Source organism: Terrapene carolina, unplaced genomic scaffold (genome assembly GCF_002925995.2).
Source record: "Terrapene carolina triunguis isolate 2854851 unplaced genomic scaffold, T_m_triunguis-2.0 Scaffold68, whole genome shotgun sequence".
NCBI lineage: Eukaryota > Metazoa > Chordata > Testudines > Emydidae > Terrapene > Terrapene triunguis.
Window position 1 is genome coordinate 65,066,925 of NW_020664419.1, and position 20,966 is coordinate 65,087,890.

The 20,966-nt window shown below is 43.1% G+C and overlaps 1 protein-coding gene across 1 annotated transcript in view; it reads left to right on the plus strand.

Moving 5' to 3' along the window:
- Window positions 1–20,966, plus strand: part of NAV3 (neuron navigator 3) — a 382,361-nt gene that overhangs the window by 282,779 nt on the left and 78,616 nt on the right. Inside the window, exon 13 of the mRNA XM_029910866.1 lies at window positions 10,138–10,276. Coding sequence (XP_029766726.1) covers window positions 10,138–10,276 — 139 coding nt within the window. The remainder of the gene's footprint in view (window positions 1–10,137; window positions 10,277–20,966) is intronic.

Consider the following 20,966-nt stretch of genomic DNA (forward strand, 5'->3'; position numbering starts at 1 on the left):
AACAATTTCTATATCCACTGCTTCCTACAGTGTTGCCTGACAGACCTTGAGTGCAAGTAGTGACATTTTCTGTAAAAGGACATTATAGATGATTATTTTTTAGGAATCCATTGAGCTAGCAAAACTTATCAGCACCACCTCCACTCATCATAAAGAAGCTAAAATCAGTCTGTACAAGACATGGGTTCCTGAAGTTCTCATTACTAACAGAAGTCCTTAAATTACATTCAGTGTTAATACTTATTATTTATTGAGTGTCAAAACTGTGTTCAACAATGTGCAGGACACAGAGGACATACTTTCTGGTCTGTAATTTTCTGCCATTACCTCCATCACTGACACAAAGAAACTGCACGTGTCTGCAGGTGTTAATTGCATAGGATCTACTCAAGTGTTGTCTGGCTTATTTAATAGCCTTTGTGCCAGAGCTCTGGCAAAGGGAACTTTGTTCCCCTGCGATGTTGAGCAATGTCTGATACCTTATCAAATATTTTAGTGAAAACACTTTTGTGTATGTGCTTAAAAATAGCTTTTTGTGACCATTAGTACAAGTCAATCTCAATCATTTGGATGTTCATGGAAAACAAACAGAAAAGTAGCATCAGCACATCTGAATGTAAATTATTTTTAAATATGAGACAGTACATGTAGGAAAAATGTTTATAAATTCACCCAGCTCTGCAGTCTAATTTTATATGCACACTATTTTGGCTTCAGACACCTCACTATTAGTCCACAGTATTTCCAGAAAAACTGGGAGCTAGTCAGGTCAATGAGAACCTTAAAAAGATTACTATACCAAGATCTGTCCACTGTTCAAGCACTGTTGAAACAAGGAGAAGAGTGATATTGAAAGCTAACTAATGGACATGTATCCAGTGTAGAAAGCAAGTTTTTCAATCATAGAATTCATGGAATGCCGTCTGTGTTCAGGCAGTTGGCGCTTTTCATGGAGCATTTGGATTTATGAAGTATTAATAGACTGCCGTCTGTAATAAGAGGAGACAATTCAGAAGAGATGGTCTCCACTTAAGTAGAAGGTTTAGCTTCAAAACTGGCTGGATTTGTTAGGTAAGGATTAAATAGAATTCTCTTTTAGCCATCTGAAATAATCTGTTAGGCACATCTAACTTACAAAACAAGGCACAAAACTGAATTGTTCTGAAACAAAAGGAGAAACATTAGGAATATTAGTGCATAGAAGTGTCTTTACACAGCTTCATGGAACATGGGAAATAAGCTTTTGGATGGAGATTATAACCTAGTGAGTATGACTGAAACCTTGGAATAATTCTCAGAACTGGAAGGTAAGTATAGATAAATATTCACACACACACACCCACACACACCAAACCAAAATAATAACAAAACCCCATAGCTATGTTAAAAGACCATTATTACGGGTGCAAAGTCAAGCACTGAAAACTTAGGAAATGCCATAATTAAGGTTTCCCGTACAACTTTAATTCTGCCCCTTTTGCATATGTATTATGATAGTTATTATTTACATGATCACATAATATTTTTTCCACAGGACCCCTGCCTCATTTTCTCCATGTTGTTCAATGTGTGGCACTAGGCCTTATTTACTATACACTATTCAAATCTTACTCTGAAGACTGAACTATTAGGTTCCTCATTGGATTTTCTATAATGCTCATCACTATAGTATCTGAGTGTGTCACAAATATTAATTAATTTATTTCCACAACTGCCCTGTAAGATGAAGGGTGGTGTATTCCCATTTTACAGATGGAGAATAAAGGCACAGAGAGAGTAAGGTCAAAAGCATCTGCTAATATTAAGTGCCCAATTTGAGACAGCCTAGAACCTCATTTGTCAGAGTACTTAGCAATATATAGCACTTTTAATTTTCAAAGCACAGCTGTGAGTGCTCTCTGTTTCTGCAGGTCAGACCTCAGGGTCTCAAGTGAGGCACCTAAAGAATGAGGAACACACAATTAATGTTTGAAAAGCTTGGTTTAAGTGGCTTAACTAGCATCACTGCGTAGAGGCAGAGATAGAATCCATTCCAGTGGTGGCAGGTTTGTATAATTTTTGGTGGTGCCCAGAACAGGTCCAAGTCCCGCTCCCACCACACCTGCCTAAGGCTCTGGGAGGGAGTTTGAGTGCAGGAGGGGGGCTTGGGCTGTGGGCTCTGGGAGGGAGTTTGGGTGTGGGAGGGATGCAGGCTCTGGGTGGGAGTTTGGGTGCTGGGTGCGGGCTCCGGACTGGGGCAGGGGGTTGGGGTGTGGGAGAGGGTGAGGGGTGTGGTGCTTACCTCAGGCAGCTCCTGAAAGCGACCCTCACACCCCTCTGGCAGCGGCTCCTAGGCATGGGGGAGGGGGAGCTGGGGTGTGTCCGTGTGCCACTGCCTGCAGGCATTGCCCCTGCAGCTCCCATTGGCTGCAGTTCCCGGCCAAAGGGAGCTGTTGAGTTGGCGCTCAGGGTGGGGGCAGCACATGGAGACACACACACACACCCACACCCCCGGGACCGCAGGGACATGCTGGTCGCTTCTGGGAGCAGTGCGGAGCAAGGGTGGGCAGGAAGCCACCTAAGCCACAGTGCGCTGCCGGTGATGGCAGCGGAGACCAGGCCCCGCCGGGTCCTTTTAAATCACCCGGGGGGTGGCAGGCGGGGCTGGGAGATGCTCTGGGGGAGGTGCGTGGGGGTGGCAAGTAGGGCCGGGGGAGAGACCCAGCCCTGAACATTGGTGGAGATGGGCCCCCGGGCCCTGAATATTCCTGGAGCACAGGCACCACGGGCCCATATAACTCGCCGCATCTGTCCAGTTCTGAAGGGCAGCATTCAACTGCAGAAAGCATCCTTTTTTTTTTCCTGCAGTCCCCTGCCTCTTTCACTGCCTGCCTTCCAACTTATGCAATAAATGAAGCAGAGGTTCATAAAACAGTGTCCTTTACAATAAAATCCCAATTCATCACCACCTCTATTCCATCCAGTGCACTGAATGAGGCAGTGGTAGTTGTGAAAAAATGTAATTAAAGACTGGATCATAGTTATAATTATGTAATTAATATGACAATGCATATGTGCAAGGGGGGCAAATTAAGATTACACAGGCAACCTTAATTCTGGCATTTGCTAATTTTTGAGTGCTTGACTTTGCAACCTTACTCATGTTTTTTAACATAGTTATTTTGTATGTAATTTTCTAGTTTTTTCTAAAAAGCAAATGGGAAAAAATAAGAAAAAAACACATTGGTAATCATCAGGGTTGGAACCTTTAGTTCCTCTACACAGACTTCAGCCACTTGAGCTAACAGAGTAACTGACAGCAGTAGTATTTTGTTATCTTCTGTGTGGAGCAGCAGTAAAGAGGGATGAGACACATTGTGCTATTGGGTTTCACAGATCTTTGCAGACAGCAGAAAAATGGTGGCAACTCGGAAATCTTGGGTTCCATTCCAGGCTCTAGAGAGGATTGTGTTCAAGGGGGCACACTCTCTTCTAACCATTCCCCAGAAGCATGTCCCCTCTATCCTGTCCCTGTCCCAGTCCTGTCTCTTCCCCATTCCTGGCACCTCACCCCTGCCTCATTCTCCTCATCTAGCCAATCACAGTCTCCTTGCCCAGTAAGTCTAAGTCTCACCCTCCAGACTCTCAGTCCCAGTCTCCTTGCCCAGCCATTCCAAGTACCTGGGGCTGGCCCAGAGCTCCTTGTCCACAATTTCTTTGCCCAGCCGGTCCTAATTCCCCGCTTCTGGCTCCTCATCAGAACTCTCTCTCTCCCTGTCCCTGGCCTCAAGTCACACACCTCCCCATCTGTTTCTCATCACTGCTGGCTTCAAGTCCCAATTTCAATTCTCGGGCTTCTCATCAAATGTCAATGTTCCCCCATCCCTTGCGGCTCCTGTTCTAGTTTCTTTGACCTGCCACTCCCAGTTCTGCTCCCATACCCTGCTACTTTGTCAAATCTGCCTTGCCAATTGTCCTTCCCCATGCCAACTAGTTCTCAGTCCCAGTCTCCTTGCCCCGTCAGTCCCAATCTTCCCCTGACTCCACATCCAATCACAATCTCCCCCAACCTACTCTCTCCCAATCCCCTCATTTCCTCCCCAGCTCTGTCCCAGTCTCTCGTTCATCCAGTTACAGCCCCCCCTCCCATTTTAGCTCCCAGTTCAAGTTTACTCCTCTGAACTGCAGTCCCAGTCTCCTTGCCCAGCCAGTCTCAGTCTCCCTACAACTCCCCATCCCAGATTCCCTCTCCCACTCCCTGCCAATCTTCAGTTTGAGTTTCTGCCACATACTGCCCCATTGGGCGCTTCATTCAAATCAGGCAGCTTAATTCTCCAGGCTGCCTGGGCCATCAGGTGGATCACTGAGGGCACAGGACAGAGAGTCTCCCTGCTCTCAGCTCAGCTGCCCCAGATCTGGACCCAGCATGGCCCACAGTAGTCCAGAGCTGCATTCCAGGTAATATCTTACTCAGCCCTAAGTGGGAACATGACCAGTGCATACAGAATGTTTGGGGAATTTAGCTGTCAAAATCTAAGAATTCTCAATACGTGAAACGGGAACAGCGAACTGTGGCCACTAGGAGCTGCAGCGGGCTGTGACTGCAGACAGTGTGTGTATGTGGGGAGAGAGAGAGTGGGTTTTGGGGGGGCTGAGAGCATGTCAACATGCTGTCTTGTAAGTTCAGACAGCAGCAGACCTCTCCCTCCTCCCCTCCCCCCCGCCTCTCTCTCTCACACACAGCATTCCACAGTAACGGCTTGCATGCCGGCTGTCAGAAACTGAGCTTTGAAAGGGCATTTCCGCATTCCTACAGGAGTTCAAAACAATGACAAGAGTGGCCACTTGACTTAAGGGGACATTTCCGGAGGCCAATCAGAGCACAGTAATGCAACACCTCGTTCACAATGACGCCCGGGCATTGTAGCCAAAGCGCAGCAAACGTTATTCCTCTCACCGAGATGGAGTACCAGCAGCGCTGTAGCTGCGGAGTCAGAGCACTCTACGTGCCTTGCCACTGTGGACGGGTAGTGAGCTAGTGCGCCCGGGGCTCCTTTATTGCACTATAACTCGCAAGTGTAGCCAAGCCCACGGTCTTTACTCAGATGTTTGCTTGATAATAGCTACAGCTAAAAATTTACCATCAATGAGAGTCCTAAATTACATACAGGACAACTTAATTATCCAGAAATGAGATAACCTAAGCCTTAGAGAAGCCATACTAGATCTATTTCTTACCGATAGGGAGGTAATGTCTGAGAATCTGAAATAAAAATGGTAGTATTATAGTAAGAGAAGTGATGCAGTTACATGAACATTGTAAAAGTCTGGACAGTGCACTAAAATGCACTCAAGAGAACCATCTTCCACTGCCAGGAAGGATGACTTACATGACTTAGTTTGTAGGGTTTTTCCATCTCTAATATTTCTGAATCTGCTGTACGATGCAAAGCATTACATCTTTCAACATAATTAGCTTAATGGACTATCAGCAGAATTTTAGATGGAAAGAAGGCTTAGGACACTTCTGTGTGTGCTTCTAGTTCAATTTGAGCATACTGTGAATAACCAGACTTGGAGAAATTCCAAAGAAAAGATGCTGAAACAACCCAATACCAATAAATAACTACGATGGTATGAGTGGAACAAAAAATAAAATAAAATAATTGGGACTGAGCATAGGCAGAAATTTTGTTCAAGAGCTCCTAGACATTTGGACCACCTGAGATCAGAGAAATATTCCAGCCATATGTAGTGAAAACTCTGAAAGGTCAGTAGAGTAGATGTCAAGCATTTCTCTGCATAACTTCCAAGGCAGCCAGAAGTGTTTCCAGAGCTTACCAATCCACTGAGTGAGTCTTTGTGACAAGTGTGAAACATCACCTAGAAGCCATAGGAGAGTGAAAACATGATCTGAAAGATTAATTCTGCCAAGGCACTTGAGCTGTAGAATATAGAGACTGTCTGTATGTAGATTTTGTGAACATGCTTCAGTTACGTAGTTTTAAAACTGAGATAAATTAGAAGATTTGAACCTTCTTCCTGAAATGTTTATGGCGACATCCTCAACTCAGGATTAAAGGTGTAAAGACAGGAGAAAAGTGGAGTTAAAGATTGAAAAAATATTGTTGCGAGTTATCCAGCTCTGAGAAATACTGTAAGACAGGTTTAATAAAATGGGTGTGTTTTGTTCTTAGTATTTTATACTCAAACATGGTGCCTGTGACAGTATACAATACATCAATATCACATCCTGCTTCTGATTGTATTTGCCATGGCATACTGTCCTTGATAATATCTTACTATAATTAAAGGTACTTCCAGTTATCATGCTTGACAGTACTGCAAACAGTATATGCCTATGTTACAAGTAGTATTTGAATAATGGCTTTTATAGGATGTGAAGGTCCCTATCTATCACATTAGACAATGCTAAAAGGGTGAAAAGGCAGTAGGTATAAATGATTAGTGGAAACGAATATAATTCCTAGTAAGGCATGTGTAAAAGAGTCTCTCTGGGGCATCTCTCTAGCTGGATTGGGGCCCCTTCAGGGCCGGCTCCAGGCACCAGCTTACCAAGCAGGTGCTTGGGGCGGCCACTTCGGAGAGGGTTGGCACGTTCAGCTGTTCGGCGGCAATTCGGCGGACGGTCCCTCAATCCTGCTCGGAGCGAGGGACCTCCCGCCGAAGTGCGGCCGCGGATCGCGATCGCGGCTTTTTTTTTTTTTGGCTGCTTGGAGCGGCCAAAACCCTGGAGCTGGCCCTGGGCCCTTTGCCATGCTCCGTTACCACCACAGGCTCAGCCCACTCCAGGCCCAAGCCTTTTAGTTCTTGCAGTGGGCACTGCCTTTACAGATCGTCTTGCTTTGTTCACAGGTGGGGAACAGCAAAAGTTCAAATTCAACAGAGAACAAGCCCCTTTTGGAATCAACAAACAGAGACAAGGTCAGTGGCACCCCCTAACTGTAGGGGTGCCTCCATAGCAGCTTTACTGTAGTCCTTCTGGACAGGTAGCTAAAGGAGTCTCCCCCTGCTGGGCTTGCCCCTGGTTTCACAGACTCTTCACAGAGCTGGGGAAGTCTCTGGCATAGGGTTCCTTCTGCTGCTTCAAGAGCCACAGCCTTCTCAGCACTTCCCCCTTACGGGTAGCAGCTTCCTCCTTTTAAAGTGGGTGGGTCTCCTTTAGTACACAGAGCCTCCTTCGCCCTTTCCCTGTCACTGTGGGGTTTATGGAGCATGTTTTTAGAATCAATCAGATATGAAACTGCATTTTTAAATCGCGTTTACTGTCTATGACATGGCAATGGTGCAGAAGCTCTATTTATTTGTAGCCCTTACACTGAATACCAGAAAGTGCAGTATTGTAGTCTGCTCTCACCCTTCTGAAATAAGTTTCTTTTGCCACTGAGGTCACATACTAAATTGAGTTGCAGTATTCAAAGTACTGTTGCAGTATTCAAAGTAATGGTCTCTGAGGTTGCTAGGATACCGACTAGTGCACTGAACTTTCTGACCGATCATGCCACACTTCATACCGATCTCCTCAACATCTAGATTATTTGTAGCTGCTACTGTCACATTCCAAAGCCTTCAATGTTGTAATGAATATGTGGGTTTAACCCTCCGTAGATGCACATGTAAAACAAGGATTCTCAGATGTTTCCATTGTTTTCCCTGCTCTAATATTAGCAAGAGTATAGGTCCCCAGTTTTATTCAACCTGTTATTAGGCGCTCCAGTTTTTAATATATTTGGATGCAAACTCTAGGATTTACAGAATCTGCCTTGTACAACTCTGGGAGTTTATAGGCCCCTGACATAATAAAATCACTAGGGCGTATTTGATGTGAATTGAATTTCAGTATTAAACTCACTGGACTGGCAGGCTCCTATATTAAAGAATAAAACTGCTGAGGGAATGATCCAGACATAGATTAATAAGGGAACTGCAGGCCAAGATGGAAGTTTGTTGGCTGAACTCTGCAGAGAGCCTGTCATATTGCCTGTCTGCTCAAACTAGTACTACTAATCTCTCATTTACGGAGGCATACAAAACGTAACTTCATGTCCTTTTCTTGGTAGTATGATACTAGCAGCAATATGAAATAGTTTATTGGGAATTCAGGTAGTAGCAGGCACTACTTTTCTCTGTTCTGTGGTAGTTTTGTACTTGCTTACATTCACCTGGAAGATCTGAATTTCTCCTAAACTCCTTAACTCCCCTATTCTGCCCTGTGTGGGTTTTTCCCCATAGGATGTAAAACAATCAGGATCAGATTGTACCACTACAGAGAGATACTCAGGTGGAGTAGGGGCCAGGAAATGCTGCAAGGTTCCTGTAGTCCGTTGAGGGAGTGGCTCCTCCTCCTCCAGGCCTGTGGGCGGCCAATCCGCCCCTCTACATCTCCGGGGATCGCCTGAGGTGGGGAATCAGCAGGGCGATGGGAGATATGAGCTCATGGCCTGTGGTCAGGGCTGAACAATAAACACAGAGCCCCAGCCCCTGGTTGGGGCAGGGCAGCAAAGAGTCTCACGCTCAGGCCTGTACTCAGGCTGGGCAACAAACAGTCAATCAGCCTAGGCTCTGGTTCAGAGCGGGGCAGTAAGCAAAGTCACTTAGCTCCAACCTGCACTCAGGTGGGGCTGCAAACAAAGTCAGTTAACTCAGGCTTTCCTTCAGCTAGCCTGAGGGAGGGGGAGACTGCCACCCAGTGCTTGGGTGGCACAGGGGACGCAGGCCCTCCCACTCCACTGCGTCCCGGCCCAGAGCCCTAAGGGTGGCAGAGGGGTCTGCCACCGCATCAGCGGGGATTCAAGCTGCAACATGCTGACTCACCCTCTGCTAGCGTTGCAGCCAGACAGGGGTCTACTACCCCTGGGCCACTTCCACACTCCCACTCCCAGGGTACCTTCTGGTCTGGTGAGGTAAGGTGATTGGCAGGGGGCCTCAATTGCCAGCAGAAGCTCTGTCGGGGTTGGGCCAGCCGGCGGTCTGGGCCAGCCGTCTGTCTCCTGCAGGGTCGGGTCGTCCCAGGGTCTGGGTAGTCCGGGCCATTCATCTGCTTCCTGTGAGGCCGGGTGGTCCAGGCCAGTCGTCTGCTTCCCCTGGGGTCAAGTCAGTCCAGGGTCCAGGTGGTCCGGGCCAGTCGTCTGCACTCTGCGGGCCTGCGGCCACTTCCCAGCGCAAATACTCGGGGGATGTGTGTGTCCCCTCCAGTGGCTGGGCCCCTACCGAGCTTCCAGGTCCCGCCTTTATACTTCTGGCTCCACCCCTTGGCTCCTAGGGGCAGAGCTAGGGGTAGGGCTCCACCCACGAGGGGGTGGAGCCGCTCTCTTCCTCTGTGTCTGGGGAGCGCCAGTCCAGCTTACTACAGTTCCCCTCACTGAGTTTCCTCTGAATTCGGTAAGGAAGTTGGGGATGGGGTTTTCCTAACTCCTTGTGCCCCAGCCCCTCCATGTTCAAAATAGGGCTTGCAGGAGAATATGCCATAAAGCTGTCATTGCCCTCTTCCATACCCGCTGCCCAGATCTCCTGAAGCAGAACGGACAATAGCAACAATAGTTTGTGTTTCTATGAAATGTATAACTTCTGTTCTCTAAGTAACCAGCTCCAGTGAATGTTTGATCAAAGAATCTTGCTCTGATGACACAGCACCCACCAGACAAAGGCTGAGACAAGAAAACAGAGCTACTGGAAATATTGGCTGCCTAACTGACAGTTGATTAGGCTGGAGAAGAGATATTTCCTTTATTTTTCTGTAGGCTGGAAATCCATAGGGTACTGCAAGCTGTTAATAATGCTTTGGCTACCAATACAGGTAGCTTTAATGGATTTCCCTGCCAGTGTACTGAATGTGATTGCAATGAAGCATGAAACAACCACTTTTAATGACTTAGACTAGTGCTTGCCCAGAGCTGATATTACATTTTTAAAAGACATCCTGGTCTTTCACTAATTGAACAACTACCAATACACATTTGAAAATGAGTGATTAATTAGAAATGTCTGAAAACTAATGGGCATTGTACATTAGCAAATATTACTTAATGTTCATTGTGTAAACCTCATGCAAAAAAGGTACTATAGAGACTATTGTTTTGAGAACATTTCCTGTCAGTGGCTTTCAGTGAGTAAATAGATATCCTTCTTTTTCTACAGCTGGGATGACAGCAGCTCAGTTAGTAGTGGCCTCAGCGACACTCTTGATAACCTCAGCACAGATGACCTGAATACGACCTCATCTGTCAGCTCTTATTCCAATATTACTGCTTCTTCAAGAAAAAACGCTCACACTCAGGTAAGTAGCTTTTCATTGCTGCCTCTTACCATACCCTTTCAAGTGCATAGTACACCAGCAGGGCCGGATTAACCCATAGGCTAATAAGGCTATAGCCTTAGGCCCTCCTATTTTTAGGCCCTACTGGTCAGGCAGGGGGCGCGGCCAGGCTGGGTGAGGAGGGGTAGCGAGTTTACTCACACAGCCTTGGTGGAGCGCTCCTGCCAGGAGGAAAGGCAAAGCCAGTACTGCAGGAACACACTACCAGGTATCAGGTTAACAGTGGTGATCGGACACTAAAAATCCGGTAACCACAGGAACCCGTGCCAGCCATGGGTGTAGTTTGCGCAGGCATTGTCTCCTCCCCTCACCCAGGTCCCCCCACACCTGATTTCTTTGGAGCTCTGCTTACCTGTCAGGGAGGGAACAAGATACCTAGTTCACATTAACATAGTCCTCTTTCCAGGGGCGGCTCTATGTATTTTGCCGCCCCAACCACGCAATCAGGCGGCTTTCGGCGGCGCGCCTGCGGGAGGTCCGCCGGTCCCACAGCTTCGGCGTACCCGCTGCCGAAGCCACAGGACCGGCGGACCTCCTGCAGACATGCCGCCGAAGGCTCCCTGACTGCCGCCCCTCGCGGCTTGCCGCCCCAGGCACGCGCTTGGTGCGCTGGTGCCTGGAGCCGCCCCTGCTTCTTTCAAACAGGCTATGTTCAGATAGCTATTATGGCAGCTCTACTCCATGTGGGGAACATCCCCTGGCAACAAAGAGATGGTGGGCTCCTTGCTGCAATCAATGTACACCACTGGTGGAGGTAGCATAAATGGGCTGCAGCACAGGGAGAAAATTGGCCTGTTTTTTTTTTGTTTTTTTTTGTTTTTTTATAAAAGAGGATTAACAGTCACTTCATGGATGGAGGGGTGGCAAAAAACTTTTAAGAAAAGGATTTTGTTTAGCATTTTTGCAGATGATGCAATTTGCTTTAAAAATGTATCTCTACATGTTTTTAACAGTTTGTCTTTGAGAAAAGCTCTTGGAATATTAAGTCTCAGTAACATCATCATCAACAAAAACTCTCTGCTGAAGAACTCTGCAGCATTTGGATACATATTTGCTTGGGTTCTTTTCCCATCTTCTTTGTACAAAATCTGTTTTCCTGCCAAAAGCAAATGCAAACAAAGTCAAACCTTGTATTTTTTTATGCCTCAAATACCATACATTTCAAAAGCAGCTAATTATTACTATATGCTGTCACAGGGTACTCACTCATTGCAGGTAGCGTCTCCTCTTGGCTGTTCTGGGAATTGGCTCTCTTACAGGTCTGACACCTTCCCTTGCAGTTTCTCAACCTATTGTCCTTTCTCTCACTCTGTGGCCCCTCAGTCACTCCAGGAGCTACAGCTTCCTCTTCATGACTCGGCCCTCCAGCCAGGTCACTATGTGGTTTCCCCTGTCAGGGTATAGAGTCTCACTGCACCCATTGTCCAGGCAATGCCACTCTGTCAGTGGTTGATAGGGGAAACCAAGCCAGCTCATTACTCCAGGTTCCAGCCCAGGGACCCTACAACACACAGCCAATGTCTGCCCAGGCCCAACTTTGCTGCTTTCTCCCTGGACTGCTTCCTATTCCACTTGCCAGAGGTTTTCTGCTTCACTCTTCTCTTTTCTGGGTATGCCCTTTCCTTGGGCCAGGCTCCCAGGATCCTACTCTTTTCCCAGCTCCCTACTTCCCTCTCTAATGCAGAGATTGGCAGGAGACTTCCTCACTGCCACGCCCTCTCTTTTCTCTCTCTCTCTCTTTTTATGGTGAAACAGACTTGCCTGAATAGTCTGTAGCTGCCACCAACTATAATTCCTCAATACTTAGCAGTTTATAGCCTCTCGCTCTGCCCTGTGTCTTTCAAGTCATGTAACAGCACCTTTCAAATAATATTCCATTTCCTTGACGTTTTTACTATATCACATCATGTACTTTTTCCCTTTAAGATGTTTAAATTCCTCAAAAAGCTTTTCCATTTCTTTTTCAAAGCCCCTACATACCCATAGAAGGTGATCTGGTTTTCTCCCACCCTACAGAGCACACATATTCCATCTGTGTGTCTTTTTATTAAAAAAAAAAAATTTTGTTTAAGCCAAAATGGCCAGTTAGTACCCTAAACAGAAGCATTCATTAGTTCTATCCAGGCCCTGAAATATGTTGCAATCCTCAAATCTAGAGCACAGTTCAAAACATGATCTTCCTCTTTTTTCATTAATCCATTTTATTTATTTATTTATTTATTGCCATTCCTCTTTTAAATTTGTCTTTGCTAGGCTTTTGAATTCCTGTTTACTCAGGGGTATCTCTGCATCAATCCTTCCATTTCTTAGTGTTTTTAGCTGCTTTGTCTGCCATTTTGTTCCCTGTTATCCCAAAAAGCACTGGGATCCAAGCTGATGCTACATGTATCCCCATCTGTACTAACTCTGTTATTAGAAATATAACTTCATTGATTAAATCACTTCTACATACTGAGACATCCTTTTTTATCACCATAAGGCCTGAGATTGAATGTGAAAAAATGACTGCTGCTTCTGCTGGGTATACATCCCAGATCCAATTTCATGCTAGCATTACAGCTACATAGTCAGATATTCTTTTGGATGTATTAATTCCCAATATTTGTATATAATGTGCCATCCCTATTCTTCCTGCTTTTCTTTTTCTTTTTTGGACCCATCTGTATATATTTGACAAAACCAACTCCACTTTTCATCTGTAGACTGGTATACTTCATTTTTAATACCCACTGTCTCTTTTTTTACCCTTAAATTTATAAAATTAATCTAACTCCACATCTGGACATGTGACTTTCCATCCATAACTAATTTTCCCATCACTAAAAATGTTGACTTCATTCAACTTTTCTTTGTTTTTCAACTGCTGCATCACACTTTTAACTCAAATGGTATGTGGAATTCTAACTTTGTGTCCTGTAGTTTGCCTACCAAATTCCCAACAATCCTCATAAGTTTGTTTGGTACTTTCATCATTGCAGTTCCCAATAACTTTGGCCCAGAAAGTTAGATCCAGTAGTTTCATTCGTAGTGTAACTGGCATTTCACTAGAAACTATCTGCAGCGCATATAAGTGTTGTAATAAACACAGCACACACAATTCATAGTGCCTGAGCTTGTATTAAATCTAATTTTTTAAGTTCTGATTGTGATGCTGACCCAAAAATTTAGCAGCTGTAGTCAATAACTGGTCTGATTAAGGCTCTGTATACCATCAGCAATGTTTTCCTATCCATCCCCCCAACCTCCCGCAAGTAGTCCCAGCAAGACTTTTAAGCAGGTTAATCCTTTCTTTACATTTATCTTTAACATCATTTATATGATCTTTCCAATGTAATTTAGCATCAAATATTACCCCTGAGAATGTTAACCTTTTAACTATGTCTATTTGTTCTGCAGACAGATACAGTTAACATTCCTTTGTAATTTTCCTTTTTATAAAGATCAGTCCTGTGGATTTAGCAATGAAAAACTTGAAACCCCATGCATTTCCCCAGTCAGAGGTCTCGCATAACATTTTGTTGATTCTTTTTTCTGCCACCTTTATATTCCTTCTCCTAACGCACAGAGCACAATTATCTGCAAATAGAGTGACACCTACACCCAGCACTTCTTTTTTTTGGGGAGATCATTTATCATAATATTAAATAAGGTTGGCTGATAACACTTCCTGTGGTGTACCATTTTTAATATTATTCAGCATAACTTTCCCAACTCTGACCTACATGGTCCTTTTACTCAAAAATTCTCTAATCCACCCATATGTTCTTCCCTTTATCCCTGGTGCATGTACTTTGTACAATAACCCTTCCCTCCATGGCATGTCATACACCTTTTCAATATCTAGAAAGACAGCTATCATGAAATCTTTGTATTTCATACTTTTTTATATTTCAGTTTCTAATTTAGCAATGTGATCACTGGTGCATCTTCCTCTCCTAAAAACCACTCTGTGCTTTCTCTGTAATGTCATTGTTTTCCAAACAAACAACCAATCTTTCATTCACTATTCTCTCCATTATTTTATGCAGACAAGATGTAAGGACAATTGGTCTATAGGTATCCACTTTTGTGGATAATTTGCCTTTTTTTTTTTTGTATTGCAATTACTACTTCGTGTTTCCATTCAACCAGTGTAAGTCCTTTTGTCCATATAGTGTTAAATAGTTCCAAGAGAACCCTCAAACTGCTTTCACAGACATATTTAAACATTATGTTATGTACCTTGTCTTTACCTGGGGATCTAGTTTTGCTGATATCAATAGCTTACTCAAGTTCTCGCATACAAAACCATTAATTCAGTATAGTATTTTCATGTTTAGAAACATAGAATCATAGAGTTAGAAGGGACCACAAGGATCATCTAGTCTAGCCCCTTGCCAAGATGCAGGATTTGTTGCATCTAGACCATTCAAGACAGATGGCTATCCAGCCTCCTACTGAAAACCTCCACTGAAGAAGCTTCCACTACCTCGCTAGGCAGACTGTTCCATTGTACTACTGTTCTTACAGTTAGGAAATTTTTTTCCTGAGATTTAATCTAAATCTGCTATGCGGTAGTTTGAACCCATTGTCTCTTGTCCTGCCCTCTGTGGCAAAAGAGAATAACTTTTCTTCATCTTTTTTATGGCAGCCTTTCAAGTATCTAAAGACCTCTATCATGTCCCCCTTAATGTCCTGTTTTCCAAACTAAGCATACCCAGTTCCTTCAGCCTTTGTCATATGGCTTACATTCCATCCCTTTGATCATCTTGGTCGCTCACCTCTGGATTCTTTCCAGTTTCTCTACATCCTTTCTATACATTGGTGATCAAAACTGGACACGGTCCTCCAGCTGAGGCCTAACCAGCGCTGAGTTGAGCAGTACTATCACCTCCCATGACTTGCATGTTATGCCTCTGTTGCATTTGCTTTTTTTGCAGCAGCATCACATTGCTCACTCATGTTGAGGTTGTGATCCACCACAACTCCCAGATCTTTCTCAGCAGTGCTGCTGCCAAGCCAGTTATCCCCATTCTGTATTTGTGCATTTGGTTTTGCTTCCCTAAGTGTAGCACATTATATTTGTCTGTTGAACTTCATTTTCTTGTCTATAGCCCAGTTCTCTCATTTATCAAGATCCCTCCGAATTTTAGCTCTATCCTCCAAAGTATTGGCAACCCCTCACCCCCAATTTTTTGTCACCTGCAAACTTGATCAGTATGCTCGCTATACCTAAAACCAAGTCATCAATAAAGATGTTAAACAACATCAGACCCAGAACAGATCTTTGTGGATCCACACTTGAGACCTCCTCAAATCCGACATCATTCCATTAACTGTTACTCTTTGTTTGCGGTTGTTTAACCAATTATTTATCCACTTAATTATAGTTCTGTGGAGCCCACATTTCTCTAGCTTACTTATCAGAATGCATGTGGGACTGTGTCAAAAGCCTCGCTGAAGGCCGGGTATATGATGTCCACCACATTCCCTCTATCCACCAAATCAGTTACCCTGACAAAGAAGGAAATCAGACTGGTTTGGCATGATATGTTCTTAGTAAATCCATGCTGGCTGCTAGTGATTACCCTTCATCCTCCAAGTATTCACAAATTGAATGTTTTACACATTGCTCTAGAAGTTTCCTGCTTGTAGAATGAAACATCCACTTCCTCTTCCTGATTTGGTGGTCTTTAATAGACTCCCACCATAACATTGCTTCTGTTCTTTTTCCCTTGTTATCCTCACCCAGAAACTCTCAGTAGGACTGTCACTCACTTACTCTTGGACCTTAGAGCAAATGTATACATTCTTGATGTACAGTGCAACACCTTCTATTTTTTTCCCATTCCTGTCCTTTCGGAACAAGCTATATTCCTCAATGCTGGTACACCAATCATGGGAGTCGTCCCACCAAGTCTCTGTGATTCCAATTAAATCATAATTTTCTTCATATACCATGACTTCCAGTTCATCCTGCTTGTTCCCTATACTCCTTGAATTTGTATACGGGTCTCGAAGATATTTTTCAAACTGCCCTGTTGCTTTCCTTGTTCTTCTTTTAATGCAGTTGTGATTTCTAGACCCATCTCCAGAAATTAGCCCCTTCCCCTTGTCTTCGTTACTTGAGCCTAAATGTGCATTGGCTGGATTTTTGTCACCAACCTCCATAGCACCTAGTTTAAAGCTCTCCTTATCAGGTTAGCCAGACAATGTCCAAAGCTGCTCTTCTTAGTGTTTGATAGATGGAGGCCATCCCAGCACAGTAATCCACTTTCCTGCAACATCAGCTCATTGTCGAAGAAGCCAAAGCCCTCTTGCCAACATCACATGTGTAGCCATGCATTTACTTCCACGATCTGACGGTCCTTGTCTGGGACTTTTCCTTCAGCAGGGAAACCCCAACTACATAATAGATCATGATTCTCTTCAATGAGAAACATCTTTTAATGTGGTGGAAAACTTCACTTTGGTTTTCATCATTACTGACACCTCAGAAAGCTTGTGCCAAAACATCTGTAGTCTCATTATTAGAAATTCTAACTATGTTGTCAGTCCCAATAAGACCTGGGATAGGGCTACTCTTAGTCTCAATTCCATTCATTCTTCTAATTTGCCTGTATATTTCTGATGTCTTGGTATCTTTGTTTATCGACCCTTAGTACATCCTCCAGCACTCTTTCTTTGATTTTTTAAAAATAGTTCTTTGTGCTATTGCCTTACTTCTTTTATACTTCATTAGAGCTTCACCATCCATTGTATTTTTTTTTTTTTTTGCTTTATTATAGGCTTTGTTCCTTTCTTTAACTACCATTTTCCACTCTTCATTCCACTATGGAAGTGAGCTTTTAGTTTTGGGTACATCAATATCCTAGGTATGGTTACAGTAGCTGTTACTATTGATCCCTTTGTTACATTATTATTGAAATTCTGTCATTACTCATACAATGATTATTCACAAATTCAGTACATTTATTTGTAAATAGCTCCCAGTCAGTGTTCTTAAAATTCCAGGTGGGTAATTTTCTGTTAGCTTCAGTCTGACCTTGCTCTTGAAAAGTAATAAATATAGGGAAATGATCACTTCCAATTCTTTATTCCTTATATATTTCCTAGTTGTATTTACTGGAAATATCTGCTGTTATAGTTCCTAGGTCTAAGCAGGAAAAACTACCATCTGCTGCATTAAAGCTAGCTGGGGTGCCATCGTTTAAAACAACCAATGAACTTTTCTAAGCATGTGCCATTTTAATCAGTTATCCACTATTTATTATGACAATTTACATCACCGCATATAATATATGGTCATTTAGCATTCTTCACTATTTATTGTAGCTCCAAGCTTCCTAATTTCTCCCGTGGATTATAGATATTATAAATCCTTAAAGAAATATTACTCTTCTGCATTGGGATCTCAATACCATTATATTCAAGGCTTACTTCTTCATTCTCTACTGCTATGCAATTTAATATTTCTCTTATGAAAGTAGAAACAGCTCCTCCTCTTCCTAGTTTTCAGTATTACCTAAAGGCAGTATACCCTGGAATTATAAAAGCAAGCTTTTCAATCAGCCATCATTTCCTGAATACATATGACATCTGGCTTAGTTTTCATTTCCAGGATATTTTCTTTTAGTTCTTGACCATGTGCTATCAGACTGTGGCAGTCCAACAAAAGATTAAGGTCCCCATTCTAGTCATATTTCACCAGTAACTTCATTCAAAATTATATGAATACTGTCCACTCATAAGTTGCTAATATACAAGTAGTTTTCTACTGCCCTAGCCACAATTTTCATTTTTTTCTGATTTTTTTCCCAGTTTGTGATGTACAATTTATCACCTCTATCACAGTGGTTCTCAAACTTTTTTTTTCGCGGACCACTTGAAAATTGCTGAGGGTCTCGGCAGACCACTTAATGATTTTTCAAATGTTGTTTGTACCATTATCTAACTATTGTAAAGCAATTTGGATAAAAGCCCTATGTATAAAAAACTTAATAATTAACATCTTTTTGTTCTACAAATAAAAGCACACAACTCATATTTTAATATCAGTAGTCTTACCTTTCTAATGTAATGGATGTGCCTTCTCTCCCGTGCCGTGGCAGCCCTAAGCTGGGGCTGGAAAGGAGGGGGGTCTCTTCCTCGTACCCCCGCCGCTGCCCCCGAGCTGGGGCTGGGAAGGAGGGCCATCTCTCCCCGGCAGCCACAGCCCTGGAGCAGGGGAAAGTCGCCTCTTTCTCTGGCCGCCGCAGCCCTGCACGTCCCAAATTCCACCCCCTCTTCCCCCCTACTCCCCTCCCCACCTAACCCCTATTCTCCCTCAAGGCCACCACCTCACCTTACATGTGCGTCTTCTCTAGGGTCCAGTGTCCTAATTAGTGGAGCCACGCCGTCGCGGCTTCACTAATTAGGTGGATGGCCCTTCATTCTCTGGTGTGCGGCCGCACAGGCGCGCACCTTAGAGGGAACCATCTGCGGACCACCTGAATGGAGCTCGTGGACAACTGGTGGTCTGTGGAGCACAGTTTGAGAACTTCTGCTCTATCATAAAGGCAATAAACTAGGGCTGGCTGTCGATAAACCGCAGTTAACTTACGCGATTAACTCAAAAAAATTAATCATGATTAAAAAAATTTATCATGATTAATCGCAGTTTTAATCACACTGTTAAAAAATAGAATACCAATTGAAATGTATTAAATATTTGAGATGTTTTTCTACATTTTCAAATATATTGAGTTCAGTTGCAACACAGAAAACAAAGTGTACACTGCTCACTTTATATTATTATTTTTAATTATAAATATTTGCCCTTTAAAAATAATAAACAAAAGAAATAGTTTTTTTCAATTCACCTCATACAAGTACTGTCATGCAATCTCTTTATCAGGAAAGTGCAACTTATGAATGTAGATTTTTGTTGTTGTTACATAACTGCACTCAAAAACAAAACAATATAAAACTTTAGAGCCTAAAAGTCCACTCAGTCCTACTTCTTGTTCAGCCAATCGCTAAGACAAACACGTTTGTGTACATTTGCTGGAGAAAATGTTGCCCGCTTCTTATTTACAATGTCACCTGAAAGTGAGAACAGGCGTTCACATGGCACTTTTGTAGCCAGCATTGCAAGATATTTACATGCCAGATATGCGAACCATTTGTATGCCTCTTCATGCTTCAGCCACCATTCCAGAGGACATGTTTCCATGCTGATGATGCTCGTTAAAAAAATAATATGTTAATTAAATTTCTGACTGAACTCCTTGGGGGAGAATTGTATGTCTCCTGCTGTTTTACCCGCATTCTGCCATATATTTTGTGTTATAGCAGTCTTGGATGATGACCCAGCACATGTTGTTCATTTTAAGAACACTTTCATTGCAGATTTGACAAAATGCAGAGAAGGTACCAATGTGAGGTACCTATTTCTAAAGATAGGTACAGCACTAGACCCAAGGTTTAAGAATCTGAGGTGCCTTCCAAAATCTGAGAGGGACGAGGTGTGGAGCATGCTTTCAGAAGTCTTAAAAGAGCAATACTGTGATGCAGAAACTACAGAACCCGAACCACCAAAATAGAAAATCAACCTTCTGTTGGTGACATCTGACTCAGATGATGAAAATGAACATGTGTCGGTCTGCACTGGTTTGGATCGTTATTGAGCAGAAACCGTCATCAGCATGGACATATGTCCTCTAGAATTGTGGTTGAAGCATGAAGGGCCATATGAATCGTTAGCACATCTGGCACGTAAATATCTTTCGACGCCGGCTACAACAGTGCCATGCGAACACCTGTTCTCGCTTTCGGGTAACACTGTAAACAAGAAGTGGGCAGCTTTATCTCCTGCAAATGTACACAAACGTGTTTGTCTGAGTATTGGCTGAACAAGAAGTAGGACGGAGTAGACTTTTAGGCTCTAAAGTTTTACATTGTTTATTTTTGAATGCAGTTATTTTTTAAACATAATTCTACATTTGTAAGTTCAACTTTCAAGGTAAAGGGATTGTACCAGAGTACTTGTATGAGGTGAATTGAAAAATACTGATTCTTTTGTTTTTTACAGTGCAAATATTTGTGATAAAAAATAAATATAAAGTGAGCACTGTACCCTTTGTATTCTGTGTTGTAACTGAAATCAATATATTTGAAAATGTAGAAAACATCTGAAAATATTTAAATAAATGGTATTCTATTATTTTTAACAGCGTGATTAATCACAATTGATTTTTTTAATCACTAGACAGCCCTACAATAAACCTTTATTTTCATCATCAGTAGTAGATCATCGCCTATATCTTCTGCAGTGTTTATCATATTCTTTATAGAATGAGGCTGTGTCTGCATGTTTTCCTGTGCTGATTGTCTTGTCCTTCTCCACCTGATGCTTTGAGAGTCTCCTTACAGCTTCCGTATAAGATATGTTATTAACAATTTTTGTCTTGTGTATCTCTTTAGCTTGCCTTGCCATGATACACTCTCTCTATGCCAGACTGTTGTTACCACTGCAGTTGCTACATTTGACCTCTGTTCCTTCCATACCATTTTCATAGGAGTGCTCTCCCCTAGATTTATCACATCTTGTTTTCCCTTTACAAGCTGCAGTTGGCACTTATAACACCTTAAGGCAGAGATGATATATGGCTTGGTTCTTTAATATCTGAAA